Below are 22433 nucleotides of genomic sequence, written 5' to 3' on the forward strand. Positions count from 1 at the left end.
ATGCAAGTTTCATGAGGAACTTGCTACAGTAAAATTTGTGGGCAAGATCATTGCCCTCTTCCTTCAAAAAGATGCGGATTTCATCTCGCAGTTCAAAGACCCTGGACAGCACCTTCCCACATGACAGCCATCGGGACTCGCTGTGAAACAGAACAGCTGTGTGGTCGGAGCCCATTTCCTCGCACAGTACCGAAAAAATCCAGGCTTTGACAGGTCGTGTTTTGATGTAGTTGATGGTGGCAATAATGTCGATCATTACATCATTCAGCTCGGGACTCAGCTGTTTAGATGCCAGTGCTTCGCGATGTATCATGCAGTGCGTCCACTGCACATTGGGGGAGACGTGCTTGATGAGCGCTTGCAGCCCTGCCCATTTCCCAGCCATAGCCTGCGCCCCGTCAGTGCAGATCCCCACACAGTCCTCCCATTTCAGGTTGGCCTCTTTCAAGTAAGAGTCAATGATTTTAAACAGTTCTTCTGCTGTGGCTCTGCCAGTAACGTTTTTGCAGAAAAGCAATTCCTCCCTCATGTCATCTCCATCTATGAATCTGACGTAACTAATTAATAAACAGTCTTTGTTACTGTCAGTGGCTTCATCCATCTGAAGAGAAAAGCAGCTGTCACGCACTTTGTCTTTAAGCTGCTCCTCTATGTCCTTTGACATGTCATAAATGGTGGTGTTGGACAGAGGAATAGCCCTTAGTTTGCTGGCTGCAGTGTCATCAAGCATAGTTGATACCATGTCCATAGCACAGGGAAGTACTAATTCCTCCGCTATTGTGTGCGGCTTTTTACACCGTGCCACTCGGTAGGCAACTTTATATGAGGCGAGTTGAGCATTTGCCAGCATGGATGCAGCTTTAGTAAATAGGGACTGTTGAGCACAGCAGTTTACGAGTTTTTGTCTGAAAAACTCAACTGGCTTGTCTTTGTGCTCTGGATGTTTTGTCTCCAAGTGGCGTCTTAGCTTGTTCGGCTTCAAGCTGTCACAAGCTAGCACTTTAAGACATACAACACACTGTGGTCTCTCCTCATTACCCACCGTTGTACAGGTGAAGCCAAAGACAAGATATGCGTCGTCATATTTTCTTGTCTTTGCCTTGGAATGAACTTGCTTTGGAAGCACATTTGGCGATGCTTCATCCTCTGATTTGCGTTTATGTGGGAGCCCCGCGCCCCCCGCCAAAAACTTCTCCATGTTATGCTAGCAGTGTAATTTATTCATTCATTCATTCCATCCGTGCCCCGCGCCCCCCCCGCAATGGCTCTGCGCCCCCCCTGGGGGGGCGCCCCCCCCACTTTGGGAACCACTGCCCTACGTGCATTACTCCACTCTACCCAATGGAGAATGAGCGTGTAATATTGTTACAATATTGCATGTTGTCAAGACAACATGATGTCACACATCTGAGATGTAAAACTTCCATGTTAGCAAGTGACTGTGACAGTTTGTAAACAAACATGGCTGCCAGGTTTGCTTCATTAAAAACGAAAGAGTTTGAGAGAATTTTGGCTGCCAGGTCGCTCTAATACTACGGAAAGCATGCATGGAAGAAGAGTCTGGAGACAGAAATCTTAGTTTCTCAGTTGTTAGCCTGTGCTAGTCGCTCTTGGTAACACTGGCTTGACTGCGCTAGCATTGGCCTTCGCTAACACTATTGATGAACACTACACTGGCTAGAAGGTAACTGGACTGCCATGCAAACAGTCATGGATAAGCTAGCGTTGGCCTTTGAGAATGCTGATATGAACACCTTCGACTCGTTCAATATCATGCTAGCTAAATGGACTATATCTGATATATCACTCAACACCGGACAATATTATTTAAATAATGTATTCTTAGCCTACTTATAGAACATTACCATTATTTAAAGTAGCATGTACCTTACTTTCTTTGGGAAAATGACCAGGTGTGCTGATTTACCTGTTTCTCGATGTCAGACACCTGCAGCCTTAACGGCGACATGTTCTTATTGATAAAATGCAAGATGGCCTGTAGATAATACAGATAATTGTGAAATGTAATGGCATTAATTTACAGTATAAGCTGTTTTGACTGTTTTATTGTTTGAATTGTAGTACAATAACATTCTACCTTTTTGACTGTGTCAATTTTGTGTGCATCAAGCTTAAGCAGCTCATCTATGGGGTCATCTTTTGATGAGAAAGACGAAAATATTCTTAGGTATGCACATGTTACTAATGATTACATCACCACAAACAATGAGAAAAGTCCCATAAAATCTCTTCACTTACTTTTACAGCCTTCTGTATCTTCACTGGAAGCAGAGTGATAACATAAGACAAGGGAAGATTATATCTTTTAGTATATATATATATATATAATTTATTTATTTATTTAAATGTTTTTTATCATACCTTTGCAAAGTGATGTATTCGATCTGCTTGTCAGATTTGATGCCACCTTTGTTTACCTACATATTGAAAATCAGTACCGAATGTCATGTAAGAAATTTGTCTTATATTTAACAACATTAAAATATATTCAGAGCTGGATAAGGATATTCAGTAGACTGGGAGACCAGGGCAAGCAGATTTCCTGTCAAGTAGTTGTTTCATCAGTGGACGCACTGTAGGTTCAACAATCAGGAAAAAAGAGAGAAAATACCCTATTCCTTATTGACTTTGACAAAACAAAAGTTTTCATTTGGTAACTTACTGCACTTCATAATGGTCCACCAAACCATGAGGTTGTAACTACAGTGCATATTATGCATCCTGAATCCCACCCCCTGCTGCACTACACACACCTGCAAGATCTGTCTGATGGTAAAATGCTAATAGTGCTTGAAGGACAGATGATCAGAAACATGCAGTTTTGTGGTATCTTTTGTTGAAGGCACAAATATGGTGTGCTATGTAACCCTTGTTACGATGTAATAACAGAGCACAGGTAAATAATAGTCAATATTAATAGATGGACCAGTAATAGAAGACTATGAGCTTGTGAGAGCCTTTGTTGTTGAGTAATCAAAAGACACAGGCGACAGTGGTTTGAGTTTTTTGTGTGGCCACTTGTTATTAATAACCAATAACACAATGAAAATACAACAGTTTGTTACAAGGCATTCAGTGAAAAATAACAACTAAAATAATAAAGCCGGCAAAATAAAACCCTCTGTCCCAAAGTTAGCGTTGGGGCCCTTTTTCTTCAGATCCATGTCAAGTGTATCAGTGTATGTGTATTCTGTCCTACCACACAGTCCGTGAGGAAGAGGGAATGAAGGAATCCTTCACCACTCTCAGTTCAATATCGGTGGTTTCGATGTGGCTCACCACCCAGCTCACACTGGGAATCTATGGATCATGGACTCTAGAAACAATCTCTCTGGATCTCTAGAAACCTCACACAAACCCAGCTGGAAACTCCCCGATAGACGGTGGACCGTGGCTGGGACCTCATCAAATGAAGTCACAGAAAAAACCTGACCAAGTGATCAATTTAGGAACGAGCGTTCCAGCAATTACCCTCGCCCGGTCAGCAGAAATCGTTCGGTCTCACACTGCTCCCGTGGATGAAAACAGGTTTTATCTCCGTTTGGATCAGACAACGCACGAGGCAGCAACCATAAACATGACCGCAAAACAGGAAGTGATGACCGGACGTAACCTACGAGCTTGATCACCTGGGGCGCACGATGTGCACTGATTGGCTATTTGGGAAGCTCGTTCTACGTAGCCCTCTGCAGCAACTTTTTTTTTTCTATTGCTCCTTTTCTCCATTTTAAACACTTTTCAATAGTTTTTAGTGCATATAATCAATTTCAATGAATTATTTATTTCAAAATAAAATGAATTATTTGTAAAGCATCTATTTATTTCAAAATAAAATGAATTGCTTTTAGAATTTTAATGACTGCTCAATGACTTTTTCAATGAATTGTTTCTTTTTTCCACAAATAAAATGGATTGTTTTAAGGGGATAGTCTTAACAAAATTATGTCACTTTACAGCCTGGGCTACAGCTACATTAAAATACCTTTGAAATATTGGGCCTCATTTATCAAGCTGCATGCAAATGTGTTTATGCATAAATTGTTCCACAAAAAATTGGTTATTCATGAAAATCCTGTAAATTTCGGGGGGGGGGGGGGGGGGACATTTATATCCTACTTGTGTTCCTGTGTGTGTAAATTTATGCATAAGAAGGAAGACTAATTAATTTAAACCTCAACTTGATCGACTTCAAATCACATAACTGATATCATAATTGCATGGGGTATTGCCTTAACAAAATTGTCACTTTACAGCCTGGGCTACACCCTCCCCTCCTGATCTTATGTACGTCCCTGTACATGGCAGCAGTCAAATATAATTTATCTGAGTGGGCAGGTCAGAGGAGTATAGGGGGTTCTGTTCTTCACTCAAAGCATCGGCCAGTGCTGTAGTTAGTCCATGAAAGAATTACTTAACCACTGTGACCAAGGGATTCCCAAGTTCATCATAGTCAAGTCTCTTTGGCGGTTGTCGTGTCCTCTCTGATCTCCTGACAGAGGTATCCATTTCTGTCTGTCTCTCTCTGTCTCCATTTCATCCGACTCATCCTTTCTTTTCTCCTCAGATTCTCCACTTCCAGTCCCATCCATGTCCTGTTTACTTGCTGTCACATCAGAGAGCACCAGAAGCTGTTCATCATGGACATCACATGGCTGGATGACATTATCAGGTACATTTCCTTCTTCTACAGGGTATACATTTTCAGGTAAGTCACTTTCTGTTTTGATCTGTTTTATGTATTTGTTCAGGTGAGTTAACTTGTTCAGGTAGGTTGTCTTGTTCAGGTGGGTTGACTTGTCCAGGTGGATTGACTTGTTCAGGTAGGTTCTGCATGGATAGCTCATCTCTGTTCTCGGCAAGGAGCTCGTATGCCGGAGAATCAGAGAGAACTGGAGCAGATGACACATCCGGTTCATTTGACTGTCTGATCGCACATGGGGGATTCCTCAATATGGAAGTCTCATTGACATTGGGCTCTGGTGTCTGGAAAGGGGGGCACATCCGAGTGACTACAATTTCCGAGTCAGAGTCCTCCTCCTCTTCCTCATTTTCAGTGGTGGGACATTGTCTTGTCCTAGGTCTTCTGACCGGGAGCTGTTTGACAGGTTCATTCATCACAGCTGCAGATAGAAAGCCACAATGGAGGAGCAGGTCACGATGTAGGGTGTGCACTGGCCCATCTTTGCCCTCAGGCTCAACGGTGTAGACAGGCATGTCACCAGCTTTCCTGAGAACAGTGTAGGCATCGTCCTCCCACTTGTTTGCCAGTGTATGCTTTCTACGCAGCTTGACATTACAAACAAGGCCCCTATCACCCACTTCCAAGGATGAGTCCACAACTCATCTGTCAAACCGGGTCTTATTTCAATCAGCATTCTTTTGTGCATTGGAGGTTGCAATCCTGTAACTCTGTTCCAAACGACATTTTAGGTCTTTGATGTACTGGGAATGAGACAGCTCATTGGTGTTGGTGGGCAGGCCAAAGGCTAGGTCAATGGGAAGCCTGGGCTGTCTCCCAAACATCAATTCATAGGGGGAAAATCCGGTCGTATCATTTTTGGTGCAATTATAGGCATGCACGAGAGGTTTCACGAAGTCTTTCCAATGTAGTTTGTCAGGTTGACTCAATGTCCCGAGCATTTGGAGAAGTGTATGATTGAACCTCTCAACCGGATTTCCTCTGGGATGGGATGGAGTCGTATGCACTTTTTTATCCCAGCCAGCTCACAGAATTCCTGTATGGTGCACGACTCAAAGTCTGGGCCCTGGTCACTGAGTAGTCACTCTGGGAAGCCATAATGCACTACGAAATTATCCCAAAGACATTTTGCTACCGTACAGGCTCGCTGGTTTGGAGTTGGTATGGCTAGCGCATACTTTGTGAAGTGATCGGTAATGACTAATACATCCTTTGTGTTGGACCGATCTGGCTCCAAGGATAAGAAGTCAATACACAAGAGTTCCAGAGGCTGACAAGTCTTTATATTGACCAGTGGAGCAGCTCTCTCAGGAGGAGTTTTACGGCGGACACATTGCTCGCAGGTCTTGATCAGTTTTTCAATGGCCATATACATTTTTGGCCAGTAGAATCTGGCTCTTACTAGATCGACTGTCTGCTCGACTCCTAAATGGCCCATGTCATTATGGAGGCTCTGCAGGGCTGTTGCTCTTAACTCCTCAGGGAGCACTAACTGGAAGGTGACATTGGGTCCATCTTGCCGCTGTTGATAGAGCACTCCATTCCGTAGCTCCAGCTTGTTGAGCTCTCGCAGTAGCAAAGGGAGCTCAGGCAGCTCTGCTTTGAGGGTGGGAGGTAAGGTTTTACCAGTCTCCATTTGAACAATCACTTTATTGATTGCAGGATCTGATCTCTGCTTTTTCCTTAGTTCCTCTTCAGAAAATGAGGGTACAAAAGGAAACCCATCCACTTGCTCTTCCTGAAAACAGTCTGGAATGGCTGTGGGCTGATGAGAAAGAGATTCAATTAAAGTCAACCCAGGGTTGGAGCTTTCAGCCTTCGCACCTCCGAACTGGTGACCATGTGTCGATCACAAATAGCTTGAATCACCTCCTGAGGAACAGTGTGTGGTGTGTCAGCATCACTCAGGTGGTACAAAGCAAATTGCTGGATTCTCTCACTTTCTTTTTGTGATACAGGGTCGTCCTCTGGTGGTCCATGGGAATGGCAAGACAAGGTGTCAGCATCCAAGTTTCGCTTGCCAGCTCTGTACTGAAGTCAGAAGGAGAACGTCAACAGGCTGGACAGCCACTGGTAACCTGTTGCATCAAGCTTGGCTGAGGTTACTATCGGTAACCACAGTGAAATCTGTCCCATATAAATAATCCGAAAATTTTTCTGTAACTGCCCACTTTAGGGCCAGAAATTGGAGTTTATGGGCAGCATACTTCCTCTTGCTCTTTGAGAGTCCTTGGCTAGCAAAGGCTATAACTCTCAGGTGGCCATCCTGAACCTGGTACAGTGCAGCCCCAACACCGAGGGTGCTGGCATCTGTATGTAGAACATACGGAAGCTGGGGGTCTGCGAAACCTAAGACCGGAGCTGAAGTCAACTTCTGGATTATTAGGTGAAATGCTTCCTGACACTGGGGTGTCCCTCTCTGATGAAAAGGCTCCTTTGGGTTGTAATATTCTCGGCCTGTGGCTTTCTTAGGTTTCTTGCCCTTCCGAAGGGGTGGATAACCAGAGGTTAATTCAGTTAGGGGCTTCATGACATGAGAATACCCCTGAATGAACCTTCTGTAATACCCTGCGAAACCTAAAAAGGACTGGAGTTCCTTTAGGTTGGTGGGGACAGGCCACGTCGTCAGGGCCTTTACTTTCTCTGGGTCTGTTTGTATGCCCTTCTCAGAAACCACATGACCAAGATATCTGACAGAGGTCTGAAAAAATTTACACTTCCCTGGTGCTAACTTCAGTCCGTATTCCTTCAGCCGTTCTAAGACACGGTTCAGGCGCTGTTTGTGCTCCTCCAAGGAAGATGAAAAAATAATCAGGTCTTCAATGAACATTAAAACCTCTTTAAGGTTCATCTCTCCAACACACTTCTCCGTCAATCATTGGAATGTTGATGGCGCATTTGTAATACCCTGGGGCATTCTATTGAACTCCCAAAATCCTAGCGGGCAAACAAACACTGTCTTCTGCTTGTCTTATCCTTCCATTTCGATCTGATAGTACCCTGATTTAAGGTCCAGGATGGAGAACCACTTCGACCCAGCCAGAACAGAGAATGCCTCCTCAAGCTTTGGGAGAGCATGGGCATCTTTAATTGTCTGACGGTTTAACTTCCTGAAATCTATACAAAGACAAACAAAACCATCCTTCTTCCTGACAATGACAATAGGAGATGCGAATGGGGACTCAGACTCTTGAATAACCCCTGAATCAAGGAGCTCCTGTAGGTGTTTTCTCACTGCATCCACATCATGGGGGTGTATCGGACATGGTCTGAACTTGAAAGGGGTTTCATCACTGAGCCTGATACGATGTTTAACTTTGTATGTCCAAAATCCAGATCGTGATGGGAGAAGACATCTGGCATGGAGTTCAACATGTTTGTTACCCGTTCTCTCCACTCGGGGGGTAAAGGTGAGTCTCCAAAATCAAAACGCAGTTTTGTCGGTTGGGAGGACTCCCTTTTCATGTCAGGGGGGTTTGGTTCTTTTACTGTTTGTTCTTTGTGCAACACTCTCACAACAGCATTAACATCTGCCAACATTGTCTTGGACGGAATTGTAATGTCATGTTCTGTTTCATTTTTCAACACAACAGGTAGGTGGCAAGGTTGTTTCGTTGCCAAGCTGACCAAGCTAGCTGTGACCAGGAGGCTGCTGGGTAAGGAGGATGCTGATGGTTGTTCAATAATGATGTACTTCTCAGGATGAGCACTAGAGACATTAGCCATGCTTTCAAGGACAACTGTCTGTCCTGCTGGAACAACCTCAGGTGCCTTTCCAATCATCTTTGCCCAGCCAAGGCTACTACTGGTGGAGCTTTTCTGATGCAGTTGGAGGATTGTGAGGACAGCCCTGTAGCCATAAGGCAATGGCTGGAAGGTGGAGAAATTTGGGCCATCTCAAAGGTCAGCATACAGGGCGTCAAGAGTGTTAGTGCCAATAAGTACCTGTTCATGGACTGCAGATCTGAGGTGGGGAATAACCAACGCCAAAGTTTGGACTTCAATGTCAGTCCCTACGAAGTCTTTTGGAAATGTAATAGAGAGCTCAGTGTTTCCTAAGTAGGTGACTAGTTGGCCGTTGGCACCCTCCACATCAAGAAGATTGCCTAAAGGATGGATGGTCAGATCTGGAAGGTGTTGCTCATAAAAAGACCAGGACACCATAGTCACCTGCAAACCTGTATCTAAAAGACAACTGGTGTCTTTTCCCGCAATAGTTACCTGAGCTGTGGTTTTAGTTCCCACAAGGCCACGAGGAAATGTACTGGGTTTCCTCTTATTTTGAGCTCTCTTCCAGGCAGGTTTTTCAATTGTGGGACTGGATTTGTCAGGTGTCACTCCCATATGTCCCTCTATGGGAGCAGATATCAGTTTAAATGTGCCTGATTGCCAAGGGGATTGGAGGACCCCCATCCAGCCTGCCTTTCTCTCAGCTGTTTTTTCTTTGCTGCTACGAGGGAAGGATTTGGCTCATTGTCACATGCCGAGACGATATGACCATCCTCCCCACACTGGAAGCAGTACCAAGGGCGTGGTTTGCTGCTCATTTTGATAGTGGGGCTCTGCTGAGTTGTTCCTTTCTTTTTCATGAGGTGAGCCTCGGCTTTGGCACTAGAAGCAAGGGACTTTGCTTTCTGTTTGGGCAATTTCTGTTTTTGACTCTCAACTGTCATGCTATTAAAGCCCCATAAAGCTGCCCAATATGATTGAAGCGGTGGGCAGAGCTGTCAGAACTCAGACTGTGGCTATTCAGAACTTGAATCGCAATGTGGATTTGATCTTGGAGAGGTTGACAGCTTTGCAGAGAGAAATGGATCATTTTAGTGACCAGAATGGATGAGCGGGGTAGTCTGCAAAAGAGTCATGTCTGCCCGTTCGAGTCTAAACAAATTCCAATCCTATCTTCGGCTCTCTCAGCCAGCACTGCCTTGGTCAAGGTCGTTGCTGGGGAAACAATCTTCCCCTGAAGATCACTGCAGTTAGACTCTCTCTGTATTCCCTATGATTGCACCAGTCATTTGTTTTGTTTGTTTGTTTTGTGTATGGACCCTTTTCACGTGATGTCACGACAAACGCAGCCGCCATTTTGGACATGTACTACCAGTAGTTTACCACAGCCAGCATTGAGGAACGGCAGCAAAAAAAGTGTTTATTTTCAGCAAGACTTCCATCATGCCACTATATTGTTGTGCACCTGGATGTAGTAACCATCAACAAACAAGGCAAGGGTTATCATTTTATCGGATCCCGACGGAGAAGATGGATAGCGGCCATTAAAAAAAATTAACAGATTGGCAGCCCTCGGCATACCAGCGCTTGTGTAGTGACCACTTTGTTGGAGGTAAGACAAATAAAATTAGCCAGAAAAGGCATTACATTGCTGTTAACATTCTGTGGCGGCGAGTGTGTAACCAAATAGGCTAAAATAACCCATTGTAACCTCTTTGTTCTTCTGTAGTAGCTATTAGCTAACGACATTAGCTAGCGTTGTCTTCCTTTGCTGTTGGTAGACTGTAGGACAGATCAGAGGCAGTGTCCTACAAACAGCGCTTAATTTGAGGGGGAGCAAGCTGGAGCGCGCTCCGGAACCTCGGGCGTTGGCTCCGGCAGCTATTTACACTGGATCCGGTGATCCGACACCTCTTTTGACTATGTAACAAAAAAAAAAAACCCAAATAATTAAATAAAAAAAATGCAAGTTTATTTAGTGTTAATGTCTGATTTTGATATCTGCCTTGTTGGTGATTTCTCTCATGAAACGACATCCACAAAATATCTGCAGATGAACTTAATTTGCAGTGTTATTACAAAACATGCCCAGAAGCGCAGCGCAGTGCCCCGCCCCCTTTTTTTCCGCACTGGAGCCGCTCATCCTCTGCGCTCCGGGACCTCCCACTTTACAAATTAAAGCACTGCCTACAAATAAGTGTTCAAAACAATAGGAGCATGTATTTGTCTCTTAAATCCAGGCCGTTCCCTGTAATCTGTAACACTGGGTTGGAGAAAGTAATGGCAAATAGCGAGTGCACAAACCATAGAAGGTAAACTGTACACAGCGCCAGGGCAGTGTGATGGTATGTCTACTTTTAGATTGTGTTAGCTTATCAATGAACACACTCGTCACTCGGCGAGTTTCACGTCTTTACGATGGATACTTAAATGTGTGTTAGGTATTATTGTTGCAGTCTAAGCAGTCATTGTAGCAGCTAGATGAGCGAGAACCGAAAGGGTCTGTGCCATAAACTGTTATTTCTGTACGGCGTTGCTAATGTGTCGTTACTGTTGTTATTTCTCCCTCTGCTCGCCCTGTAAATGCCCTACGTCGCTGGATAGCGAAGGTGTTTTCTGCATCTCGCTCCTTTTTCTTGCATGTTCTCCGTTTGTCGCCTTCCTTGCATTCAAACCAATTCGAGCCGAAGTCCGCTACATGGCCAAAATGGTGGTCGCGTTTATGAAGGTCACGTGACTGAAAAGGGTCTATACGCTTTTATCTGTGTTGTACTATGAAAGCTAAGTGGAACCGGAGTCAAATTCCTCGTGTGTGTTCACATACCTGGCAATAAAAGTGTTTCTGATTCTGATTCTGATTAAGCTGGACACTAATGTCTGATATCTGTTTCCTCAGCATCTCGACTTCAGTGCAATAATCAGAATCAGTAGCGGCATGTGCTGTTTGAAGATGAGACATGACACGCTGTTTACTGGCACTATAAGCAGGCTTGGTGCTTCCCAAATGCTGCTTCATGCGACTCATTTTCGCCGCCTGTTTATCCTCTTCTGTCCTTAATAGCAGCAACAGTTCTGCAAAGGATGATGGATTCCATTTACTTTGTTCAAGCTGGAGGTCAACTATTAAGGAATTTTCCCAGCAGCCACGGCAGAACTGCTTTAAAAGCTGCTGGTCGAAGTCATGAGAGGACACACCACCACGTCTCATAGTTGTGCCCAGTGCCACATGCAACCTCTGCAGAAAAGCAGATGGCTTCTCCCCATCATTTTGAAGTGTACTCATGAACCTGGCATATAGTTCATCGCCATCTTCAACTGTTCCATAGGCAGAGTCCAGTAGTTCAAAATAGGCTGAAGGTTTAGCATGTGGGCCAAGATGCTTAGTCATCTCAGAAGCAGGAGGGAGGAGACTGTCAAGGATATGATGCGTGCAGTGTGAATCAGAGACTGAGGGATCTTTCATGAGAACTTCAACACTGGTACGCCATGTGTCGAAATCCACTTCGTTATTAAGACATGGACATTTCCCTGAGAAAGCTTGAAGCCTACCTGGTGTAGCCAGGTGTGATGGGCTTTCACTGCTGCGGACAACGTGTTCAACCACCACTCGTTGAATGCTGGGGGGATTCAAGTCGATGGTGGACTGGGTCGTGCTACCAGTCACAACTTGAGGAGTCGGCGACAAGGTTAACTTGGTCAGGTTTTTTGTGAGGATCGAATCGTGAGAAGATTTCTTAGCTGCAAGATCAGATGGGTCGACAAAAAAAAGCCGTGGAGAGGATGAGACATTTTCCTGGTGAGGTGGTTCTGTTTGGGAGAGTGGGCTCTGCTCAGGTGAGGGATCTTGGTGAGGCTGAGGAGAAAAGGACAGTGTGCTAGCTGTAGACAAAGCAAGATGTGCCAGCTCTTCTTTCAGCATTTGCTCTAATGATGTTCCACTCAGCTTGGCAATGTCACAAAGTTGTTCCATGTATGTTTTGGGAGCTTTGCTTCGGGCATCTAGTGTGTAAACACTTGCCAAGCTCTTCACTTCATACACCGTGTTGGTCTGGGTGGGCCTTTGAAGCTTAAGGGGCAATAGGGGCTCTAAGGCTTTCATAGCAGTGCTATGTGTGAACTCCACAATGATGTGTCTGTGGAAATCTGATTTGGGATCATCTATGCGAAGAAAACGTTTGATTGAACCATATTTCTGAAGGTAAGTAGATACTTCATCATCACTATCTATCTCAGTTAATCCACTAACCACTACAGAGCAGGGAATTGCAACTGATTCCTGCATTACTGTTTCCATTTTGTCTTATTTATTTTTCTATTTTTTTGGGGGGGGAACCTACCTTTAATTTCAGCAGCTTGTACACACAAAATAAATTTAACAATTACGCACTCAATACAGCTCTCCTGGCTGGCTCACCAAATCTGTAACCCTTGTTACGATGTAATAACAGAGCACAGGTAAATAATAGTCAATATTAATAGATGGACCAGTAATAGAAGACTATGAGCTTGTGAGAGCCTTTGTTGTTGAGTAATCAAAAGACACAGGCAACAGTGGTTTGAGTTTTTTGTGTGGCCACTTGTTATTAATAACCCATAACACAATGAAAATACAACAGTTTGTTACAGGGCATTCAATGAAAAATAACAACTAAAATAATAAAGCCGGCAAAATAAAACCCTCTGTTCCAAAGTTAGCGTTGGGGCCCTTTTTGTTCAGATCCGTGTCAAGTGTATCAGTGTACAGTGGTGCTTGAAAGTTTGTGAACCCTTTAGAATGTTCTATATTTCTGCATAAATATGACTTAACACATCATCAGATTTTCACACACGTCCTAAAAGTAGATAAAGACAACCCAGTTAAACAAATGAGACAAAAATATTATACTTGGTCATTTATTTATTGAGGGAAATGATCCAATATTACATATCTGTGAGTGGCAAAAGTATGTAAACCTCTAGGATTAGCAGTTAATTTGAAGGTGAAATTAGAGACAGGTGTTTTCAATCAATGGGATGACAATCAGGTGTGAGTGGGCACCCTGTTTTATTTAAAGAACAAAGATCTATCAAAGTCTGATCTTCACAACACATGTTTGTGGAAGTGTATCATGGCACGAACAAAGGAGATTTCTGAGGACCTCAGGAAAAGCGTTGTTGATGCTCATCAGGCTGGAAAAGGTTACAAAACCATCTCGAAAGAGTTTGGACTCCACCAATCCACAGTCAGACAGATTGTGTACAAATGGAGGAAATTCAAGACCATTGTTACCCTCCCCAGGAGTGGTTGATCAACAAAGATCACTCCAAGAGCAAGGCGTGTAATAGTCGGCAAGGTCACAGAGGACCCCAGGGTAACTTCTAAGCAACTGAAGGCCTCTCTCACATTGGCTAATGTTGATGTTCATGAGTCCACCATCAGGAGAACACTGAACAACAATGGTGTGCATGGCAGGGTTGCAGGGAGAAAGCCACTGCTCTCCAAAAAGAACACTGCTGCTTGTCTGCAGTTTGCTAAAGATCACGTGGACAAGCCAGAAGACTACTGGAAAAATGTTTTGTGGACAGATGAGACCAAAATAGGACTTTTTGGTTTAAATGAGAAGTGTTATGTTTGGAGAAAGGAAAACACTGCATTCCAGCATAAGAACCTTATCCCATCTGTGAAATATGGTGGTGGTAGTATCATGGTTTGGGCTTGTTTTGCTGCATCTGGGCCAGGACGGCTTGCCATCATTGATGGAACAATGAATTCTGAATTATGCCAGCAAATTCTAAAGGTAAATGTCAGGACATCTGTCCATGAACTGAATCTCAAGAGAAGGTGGGTCATGCAGCAAGACAACGACCCTAAGCACACAAGTCATTCTACCAAAGAATGGTTAAAGAAGAATAAAGTGAATGTTTTGGAATGGCCAAGTCAAAGTCCTGACCTTAATCCAATCGAAATGTTGTGGAAAGACCCGAAGCAAGCAGTTCATGTGAGGAAACCCACCAACATCCCAGAGTTGAAACTGTTCTGTACGGAGGAATGGGCTAAAATTCCTCCAAGCCAGTGTGCAGGACTGTTCAACAGTTACCGGAAACATTTAGTTGCAGTTATTGCTGCACAAGGGGGTCACACCAGCTACTGAAAGCAAAGATTCACATACTTTTGCCACTCACAGATATGTAACATTGGATCATTTTCCTCAATAAATAAATGACCAAGTATAATAATTTTGTCTCATTTGTTTAACTGGGTTCTCTTTATCTACTTTTAGGACTTGTGTGAAACTCTGATGATGTTTTAGGTCATATTTTTGCAGAAATATAGAAAATTCTAAAGGGTTCACAAACTTTCAAGCACCACTGTATGTGTATTCTGTCCTACCACACAGTCCGTGAGGAAGGGGGAATGAAAGAATCCTTCACCACTCTCAGTTCAATATCGGTGGTTTCAATGTGGCTCGCCACCCAGCTCACACTAGGGAATCTATGGATCATGGACTCTAGAAACAATCTCTCTGGATCTCTGGAAACCTCACACGAACCCAGCTGGAAACTCCCCGATAGACGGTGGACCATGGCTGGGACCTCATCAAATGAAGTCACAGAAAAAACCTGACCGAGTGATCAATTTAGGAACGAGCGTTCCAGCAATTACCCTCGCCCGGTCGGCAGAAATCGTCCAGTCTCACACTGCTCCCGTGGATGAAAACAGGTTTTATCTCTGTTTGGATCAGACAACGCACGAGGCAGCAACCGTAAACATGACCGCAAAACAGGAAGTGATGACCGGACGTAACCTACGAGCTTGATCACCTGGGGCGCACGATGTGCACTGATTGGCTATTTGGGAAGCTCGTTCTACGTAGCCCTCTGCAGCAACTTTTTTTTTTCTATTGCTCCTTTTCTCCATTTTAAACACTTTTCAATAGTTTTTAGTGCATATAATCAATTTCAATGAATTATTTATTTCAAAATAAAATGAATTATTTGTAAAGCATCTATTTATTTCAAAATAAAATGAATTGCTTTTAGAATTTTAATGACTGCTCAATGACTTTTTCAATGAATTGTTTCTTTTTTCCACAAATAAAATGGATTGTTTTAAGGGGATAGTCTTAACAAAATTATGTCACTTTACAGCCTGGGCTACAGCTACATTAAAATACCTTTGAAATATTGGGCCTCATTTATCAAGCTGCATGCAAATGTGTTTATGCATAAATTGTTCCACAAAAAATTGGTTATTCATGAAAATCCTGTAAATTTCGGGGGGGGGGGGGGGGGGGGGGACGGGACATTTATATCCTACTTGTGTTCCTGTGTGTGTAAATTTATGCATAAGAAGGAAGACTAATTAATTTAAACCTCAACTTGATCGACTTCAAATCACATAACTGATATCATAATTGGATGGGGTATTGCACTTTTATATTTAACAATTATTCGCCAAAGGCTCAGTGAATATCAGTGAATAATAACCAAAACAAAGTCGAGGTTATTATTCACCAATATTCGCTGAGCCTGAGGCAGATAATTGTTTTGTATAAATACACAAGTGATTTATACAATCATCTATTTCAAACTTCAAAAACGGCATGCACATATAATGCACACAGACTTGTGGCACTTATCGATGCCGACTCACATAAAATACTTTGTTTTGAAATTGATAAAATAATTCACAATTCCACCCTACCTTTGAATAGTTTTAGATCAAACTTTGTAGCATATTTATTGCTTTTAGGAACAGCATTTTTCTTTCATAATTTGTAATTCTTCCTCACAGTGATGAAGCGATTGGCCACCATGTTGCCGAGTCGCTTGAGGTGATTATTGAGAAATAGTCCGAATTTCTTGACCAATCAGTGCGTGTGATTTTCTATAATCACCTGCATATTTATCCATCCATTATCTGTAACCACTTATCCTGTGCAGGGTCGCGGGTGAGCTGGAGCCTATCCCAGCTGACTATGGGCGAGAGGTGGGGTACACCCTGGACAAGTCGCCAGGTCATTGCAGGGCTGACACATAGAGATAAACAACCATTCACACTCACATTCACACCCACGGTCAATTTAGAGCCACCACATAACCTAACCTGCATGTCTTTGAACTGTGGGGGAAATTATGATGTTGACTTTAAGTCACTTATTTTTATTACGATTTATAGAAGTGCTTTGGAGTCTCTATCAAAAGCACATCCTCGTGCTAGTTCATTAGATCAGGTATTTTGAGGAATGAGGAAATTTTTTGATTTAAAGAAAATCAGTGAAATCACGCTCATTTTCAAATATATGCTGATCGAGACTCATCATCATCCTTTCCTCAACGCCCCCCACCCCCACATAATAGTGAGTCAAAATAACTTCTTCATTTTGTCAGTCTTTACCCTGACCATTCATTTCATGTTCACAGCCATCTGTGCACTTGTACTTTTATGGAGTGTTGTGAGCATCACGAAATTCAAGTCAGTAGTTCCGTGCATGCACTCAATAATTTACAGGTGATTAGCATTTGTTAACATATGCAAATAAGTAAAAAAAATCTGCATTTCTGAAACTTTTGTAAATCCATTGGAAGTTTTTAGTTTGGTTTGTTTTATACAAACATTTACACACAGCTTTACTAAATGTTTGATTTGTGAGGTACATTGTTAGAAGAGGATAATAATGTACATAATAATGTACATAATAATGCACAGATTTGTTCCTCATAGTTTGTATTAATACAGTTAATTAGGTAACTCATTTGTCATACATTATTACATTACATTAGCTAACACATTAGTGCAGGGGTTCTCAACCTTTTCTGCTTTGAGGCCCACCTAGTCATACTTGTAATGAGTCGGGGCTCATCAAAAAAGATCCCCAGTTATTTTGGCTCATCTATTCTATTAGAATTTAATAATCTACTGTAAAGTGTATTAACGGACTGCAGCATCACTCCCGGTTACAGATCGAAGCCCAGGAATTAAATAAATGCAATAAAAACAAACTGGTTTTAATTGTAGGTATTGTATTTATAACTGTATGGATGTGCCAGAAGCCAAACCATGCATGCAGGGCATTCTCAGTCAAAAGGGATTAATGATCCAAAAGTGGAGTCTGGTCCATTAACACAAGAACTTACTGCCATGGGGCGGCACGGTGGTGTAGTGGTTAGCGCTGTCGCCTCACAGCAAGAAGGTCCGGGTTTGAGCCCCGTGGCCAGCGAGGGCCTTTCTGTGCGGAGTTTGCATGTTCTCCCCGTGTCCGCGTGGGTTTCCTCCGGGTGCTCCGGTTTCCCCCACAGTCCAAAGACATGCAGGTTAGGTTAACTGGTGACTCTAAATTGACCGTAGGTGTGAATGTGAGTGTGAATGGTTGTCTGTATCTATGTGTCGGCCCTGTGATGACCTGGCGACTTGTCCAGGGTGTACCCCACCTTTCGCCCGTAGTCAGCTGGGATAGGCTCCAGCTTGCCTGCCACCCTGTAGAACAGGATAAAGCGGCTAGAGATAATGAGATGAGACTTACTGCCATGTTTGTGTCCAGCAAACAAGCAAGTTATTAAAACGAAGAAGTACACTCAAAAGAAGTGGATATAGAAACCAATCAATGGGATTAGATCCTTACACACTAACAAAGAAGGAGTTTTCCTATGAGATGGAAAATTATCCATCCGTTGAGTTCCCCGAGATCTCAAACTACCTGGTGCTGCAGACACCGTTCTGCACAGACAAACAGATGAAAACCTGGAAGAGCATGGAGGTGAACAACTTTTCATATGTGGCTGGGTTAAAGATCTGGGGATCAGGACACTACAGGATAGATGGCGGTAGATGGATCTAAGTGCAGGAAGAGTGTTTATTAGTAGGCGTGATAGTTACAAAAGCAAAAGAGAAAGCAGAGTATTTAAACAGAGTTATAAACATAGCTAGAAACAAACGTGATAATACATTGCAAAGCCTCTGTGAAAACAGCGCCCGTATCTGTGCATGCTGATTGTGCTCAAATCAATATCAAGTGTTTCCCATAACAACTGGGTTCCAAGAGCATGCACAACACGCTTTGTGTGTGCGCACGGCCGCTCAAGCTGCACCAGGCTCAAGCGCGCAAAGGTGTGACAGTCAAGTGTTTACCTACTGTGTGACCACAACTTTTAGCTCACGTGTATATTGCCACCAAAATGCCTCATTTTTATCAATAACTCATCGCAAAGCATCACAAGCTGTAGTGTGACCGTAGCTTAATGAGGCGGATGTGACGCTGGATGCAACCCAGCAATTGTACCCTACTACAAGTAAAAAATTAACTTCAACTAACCATGGTGTTCGGCCCAGTGGCTGAAAAACACTGCTTTAGTGTACTTAGTGAAGTTTATGTACAATAAAAAAAAACTGGACTGTGCAAACACACTGGAGTTTTTACTTGACTGGTGAACTGGCTAAATGATGTATGAGTTACCCTCCTCTAATATTTATATATCCATGTATTTCTATACACGTGTTTTACAGTTTATATTTAAAACATATTCACAGTTCATATTAAAAAAATTCACCTCAAACAGGATGACTTCCACACTGACATTTTGGGGAAGGGCCAGTTCGGGCTGGTAGCGCTTCACCATGGCCACCAGCAGATGCAGAGTTGCCAGCAGATCTCGACTGTGGATGACTTAACAGCAGAGAGAGCCTTAAGCATACACTCGAGCTTCTTAGACAGTTATATATTAAGCTAGTATTGACTTGTTGAATGAATAGGGCATAGATAGTTCACCATTTATCTGTCTGTGATGAATGGAAGGTTATAAATTATAATGCCAGGATTGCCAAAGAGACTTTCTTGGAGGCCCTTGAACAAGACCATTAACCTTCATTTAATTAGCTAAATGCTTGGGTTGTGTTTTGACTCACACCTTACACAGCTAAGCAATACTAAAAAAAAATCAATGATTGAAATTTAAACAGATGTCTTTCAGGAGTCAATTTCGATTTTCACGTAGCACTCAGAACACAGACATCATCTACATATACAATCCATACTGAATGCTTTACTCTGAGCTGTACTGGTGTTAAATTATATGCATATCTTCTTAAGTAGTTCAATAACATTCATTACAATTACTAGACTATATTAATCACAATGACACAAATTTCATTAGGCGGATACGGTTAATAAATGACAGGACCAATAATTACTCACGTTTGGCACTCCATCGAGCTGTACTTTCTGCTTCATCACCAAGCCCTAGCTCCTGATTGAGGGCCTGCAGAATCAACTCCAGTTTGCACATCTGGGCAGCACTGGTTACTGCGATCTCCTCAACCTCTAAATGAACACCTCCTAACCTGCCTGAGGTCAAAAATGATAACAAATTATGTAAAATGTTTTACTCAGACCAACATTTCTGGAATGACTGCTGCACTGAAAATGCCAGTTTTTTACTCAGTAAGTGATGAATCACAAGTCCATCAAAGATGTCTTCCTCCAGAGTCTGGACCACAATGTGCTCTGTCTTCAGAGTAGTGTTGATCCATTCCACCAGCACCTGTTGTTCAGCTAGAGAGGTCAGATAAAGACATAACAGCTCTACAGTACAGGCCTTGTAGAATAATAAAATCAGGATCTCACCTCTTTAAGCTTCACTAGTTTGGGATCGTTTAAAGATGAAGGCTGGATGATCTTTCTTCTTTCTCCTGCATAATGAAATAAATTCAGTGGTACGGTACATCAAATTTTACATTTCAGCACCCCACATGAGAAGGCCTTTCATGTTTTATTTAGTATTTTTTTTCATATGTTTCATTTCAGAAAGATAAAGAGGATGAAAAGGCCAGCACAGGGCTCTGTGATGTTCTCTCATATTAATAAGGTAGTAGCTTATTAACGGTAACATACTCTCAGTAAAACACTCACCTTGGAAAACTTCCTCATTACTTTGCTCAGATTCCACCACTTTATCCATTTGATCTTCTCTGATTAATTATACCTAAATAAAATGAATAAATAAACATCAAGTATAGTCTGAGAAAAGTAACAAAAATAATGTTAAGCTCACAGTTTAATTATATGTTTTAATTGTTTTTGTGCTAAATTGCTGGTGTATTTTGACTTTAGTATTATTAGATGCTGCCTAACATCCATTCATTGCTTATTCTAATGTCGTGATACAAAGAAGACGCAAATAAAGTTATTTGGTTCCAGCACCAGCTCAAGAACGCAAAAAGACAAAATAAGCTCTGATGAGAATGATCACTTGATGGAAGGATGGAAACTCTTGCAAGATGCAGTAGTTTTTGTCTTTTCACTTTCTCTCTCTTTCTCTCTCTGACACACACACACACACACACACACACACACACACACACACACACACACACACACACACACACATAAGCACTGACACACCACACTGACAGAGAAAACATTTCTGAAACAGATGGAGATAGAAATGTTTATTTGCATGTGGTGATGCTTGTCAGGCCTATTTGCCTCAAGTTGACACAAGCCTTCACTCCACATCTCGACACACATCTAAATAAACAGGCCTACCTTCAGCAGCACATCAGCAGCACACACACACTCTGGCCTTGCACTCTACTCTCTGACTTGTCCCTTGTGCACGTCTTTGCAAGTCAACTCTATGACAATCAAAATCCCACGCCGGTAGATAGTCACAGGTTTAACCCTCCTGTTTTACACAATTTTTACCCAGCAATTTTAAAGGCAAGAAAGAACAAACGTGAACTGTCAATAAACACTAGACTACTTTTTGTTAAGGAAGTGGCAATGAAGAAGCACAGCTTCCTCTTTCGGTTACATGGTTTTAGGGCGGAAACTGAATGACAGATTTGTTGCTCTGGGTAGCTCAGCTGTTTGAACCATACATCTGAAATTTTTAACTGTCACAGCCAAGTCATCAGTACTTGTAAGCAGTGGAGTGTGCAGTCTATGTACTTTTTTTTTTTTTTAAATATCCTTATTGCTCAGTTTCATCTCTGTGCTTGATGAGATTTTTCTTTCTGACTTGTTCAGTGTTTACGTAATGCACATTGTTAAATTGATCCATACCCATCCTTTTCTTAGAACGATTATACACATCGTTGTCTCACACTCTTTCTCTCTAAGCCAAGTGTTGAGAGTCAGACTCGCCCTGACAAGGAAGAAGTAGTAATTTGGGGAGGGAGGTTACCATGGTTACCTGGCAAATAGAGAAGACCCGATTAGCTCTCAAATAAACAGAAATTAGAAGCGCAATAAACACCTTAACAGAAAAGAAGCACATCTTTACAGGCAGAGTTATTTACACCTTAGCTCTATTCGGACAACACATTTATATAGAGTTATATATATTAGTTGTACTTCCAAAATTCATATCTTATAGAGTTTAATGACGTAAAATGATGACAGTGATAGATCATGTATCAAAATACATAGTGCCTAAATGTAATGAATATTATGAAATGCTCAAATTTTGTTATTGGTTGTATTAATAGTTTTACAGTGAATTAGTGATATGTATATGCATATGCATTCTATACTAATATACAGTGGTGCTTGAAAGTTTGTGAACCCTTTAGAATTTTCTATATTTCTGCATAAATATGACCTAAAACATCGTCAGATTTTCACACAAGTCCTAAAAGTAAATAAAGAGAACACAGTTAAACAAATGAGACAAAAATATTATACTTGGTCATTTATTTATTGAGGAAAATGATCCAATATTACATATCTGTGAGAGGCAAAAGTATGTGAACCTTTGCTTTCAGTGGTGCACTGGCGGCTCGTTAATAGGGGCGATTTGGGCGACGCACTCCCAAACAGGGAGGGAGATTTTTTTTTTTTTAATCTGCTCCTACTAACACGGCAACAGTAATGTCATTGTCCAATCAGGCTAAGGTCGCGCCTGGTGTAGCCACGCCCTTTTGGGGCGATTTCTGTCAGGTTCAGATTTGCCCCAAAATCTCCCATTGACACTAATGGTACGTACGTTTTTTTCGAAAATCCTGCTC

The 22433-nt window shown here is 42.3% G+C and overlaps 1 protein-coding gene across 1 annotated transcript in view; it reads right to left on the reverse strand.

The window, feature by feature from the left end:
• Positions 1–21207, reverse strand: part of parvg (parvin, gamma) — a 30781-nt gene extending 9574 nt beyond the window's left edge. The window contains exons 1-10 of the mRNA XM_060914426.1: positions 20971–21207; positions 20335–20407; positions 20050–20114; positions 19864–19966; positions 19621–19770; positions 18977–19092; positions 2383–2438; positions 2260–2282; positions 2099–2157; positions 1928–1996 (exon numbers count right to left, since the gene is read on the reverse strand). Coding sequence (XP_060770409.1) covers positions 1928–1996; positions 2099–2157; positions 2260–2282; positions 2383–2438; positions 18977–19092; positions 19621–19770; positions 19864–19966; positions 20050–20114; positions 20335–20383 — 690 coding nt within the window. The 5' untranslated portion in view covers positions 20384–20407; positions 20971–21207. The remainder of the gene's footprint in view (positions 1–1927; positions 1997–2098; positions 2158–2259; positions 2283–2382; positions 2439–18976; positions 19093–19620; positions 19771–19863; positions 19967–20049; positions 20115–20334; positions 20408–20970) is intronic.
• Between the last annotated feature and the right edge of the window lie 1226 nt (positions 21208–22433).

The sequence above is a fragment of the Neoarius graeffei genome, chromosome 2, assembly GCF_027579695.1.
Source record: "Neoarius graeffei isolate fNeoGra1 chromosome 2, fNeoGra1.pri, whole genome shotgun sequence".
In the NCBI taxonomy this organism is placed as follows: Eukaryota; Metazoa; Chordata; class Actinopteri; order Siluriformes; family Ariidae; genus Neoarius; species Neoarius graeffei.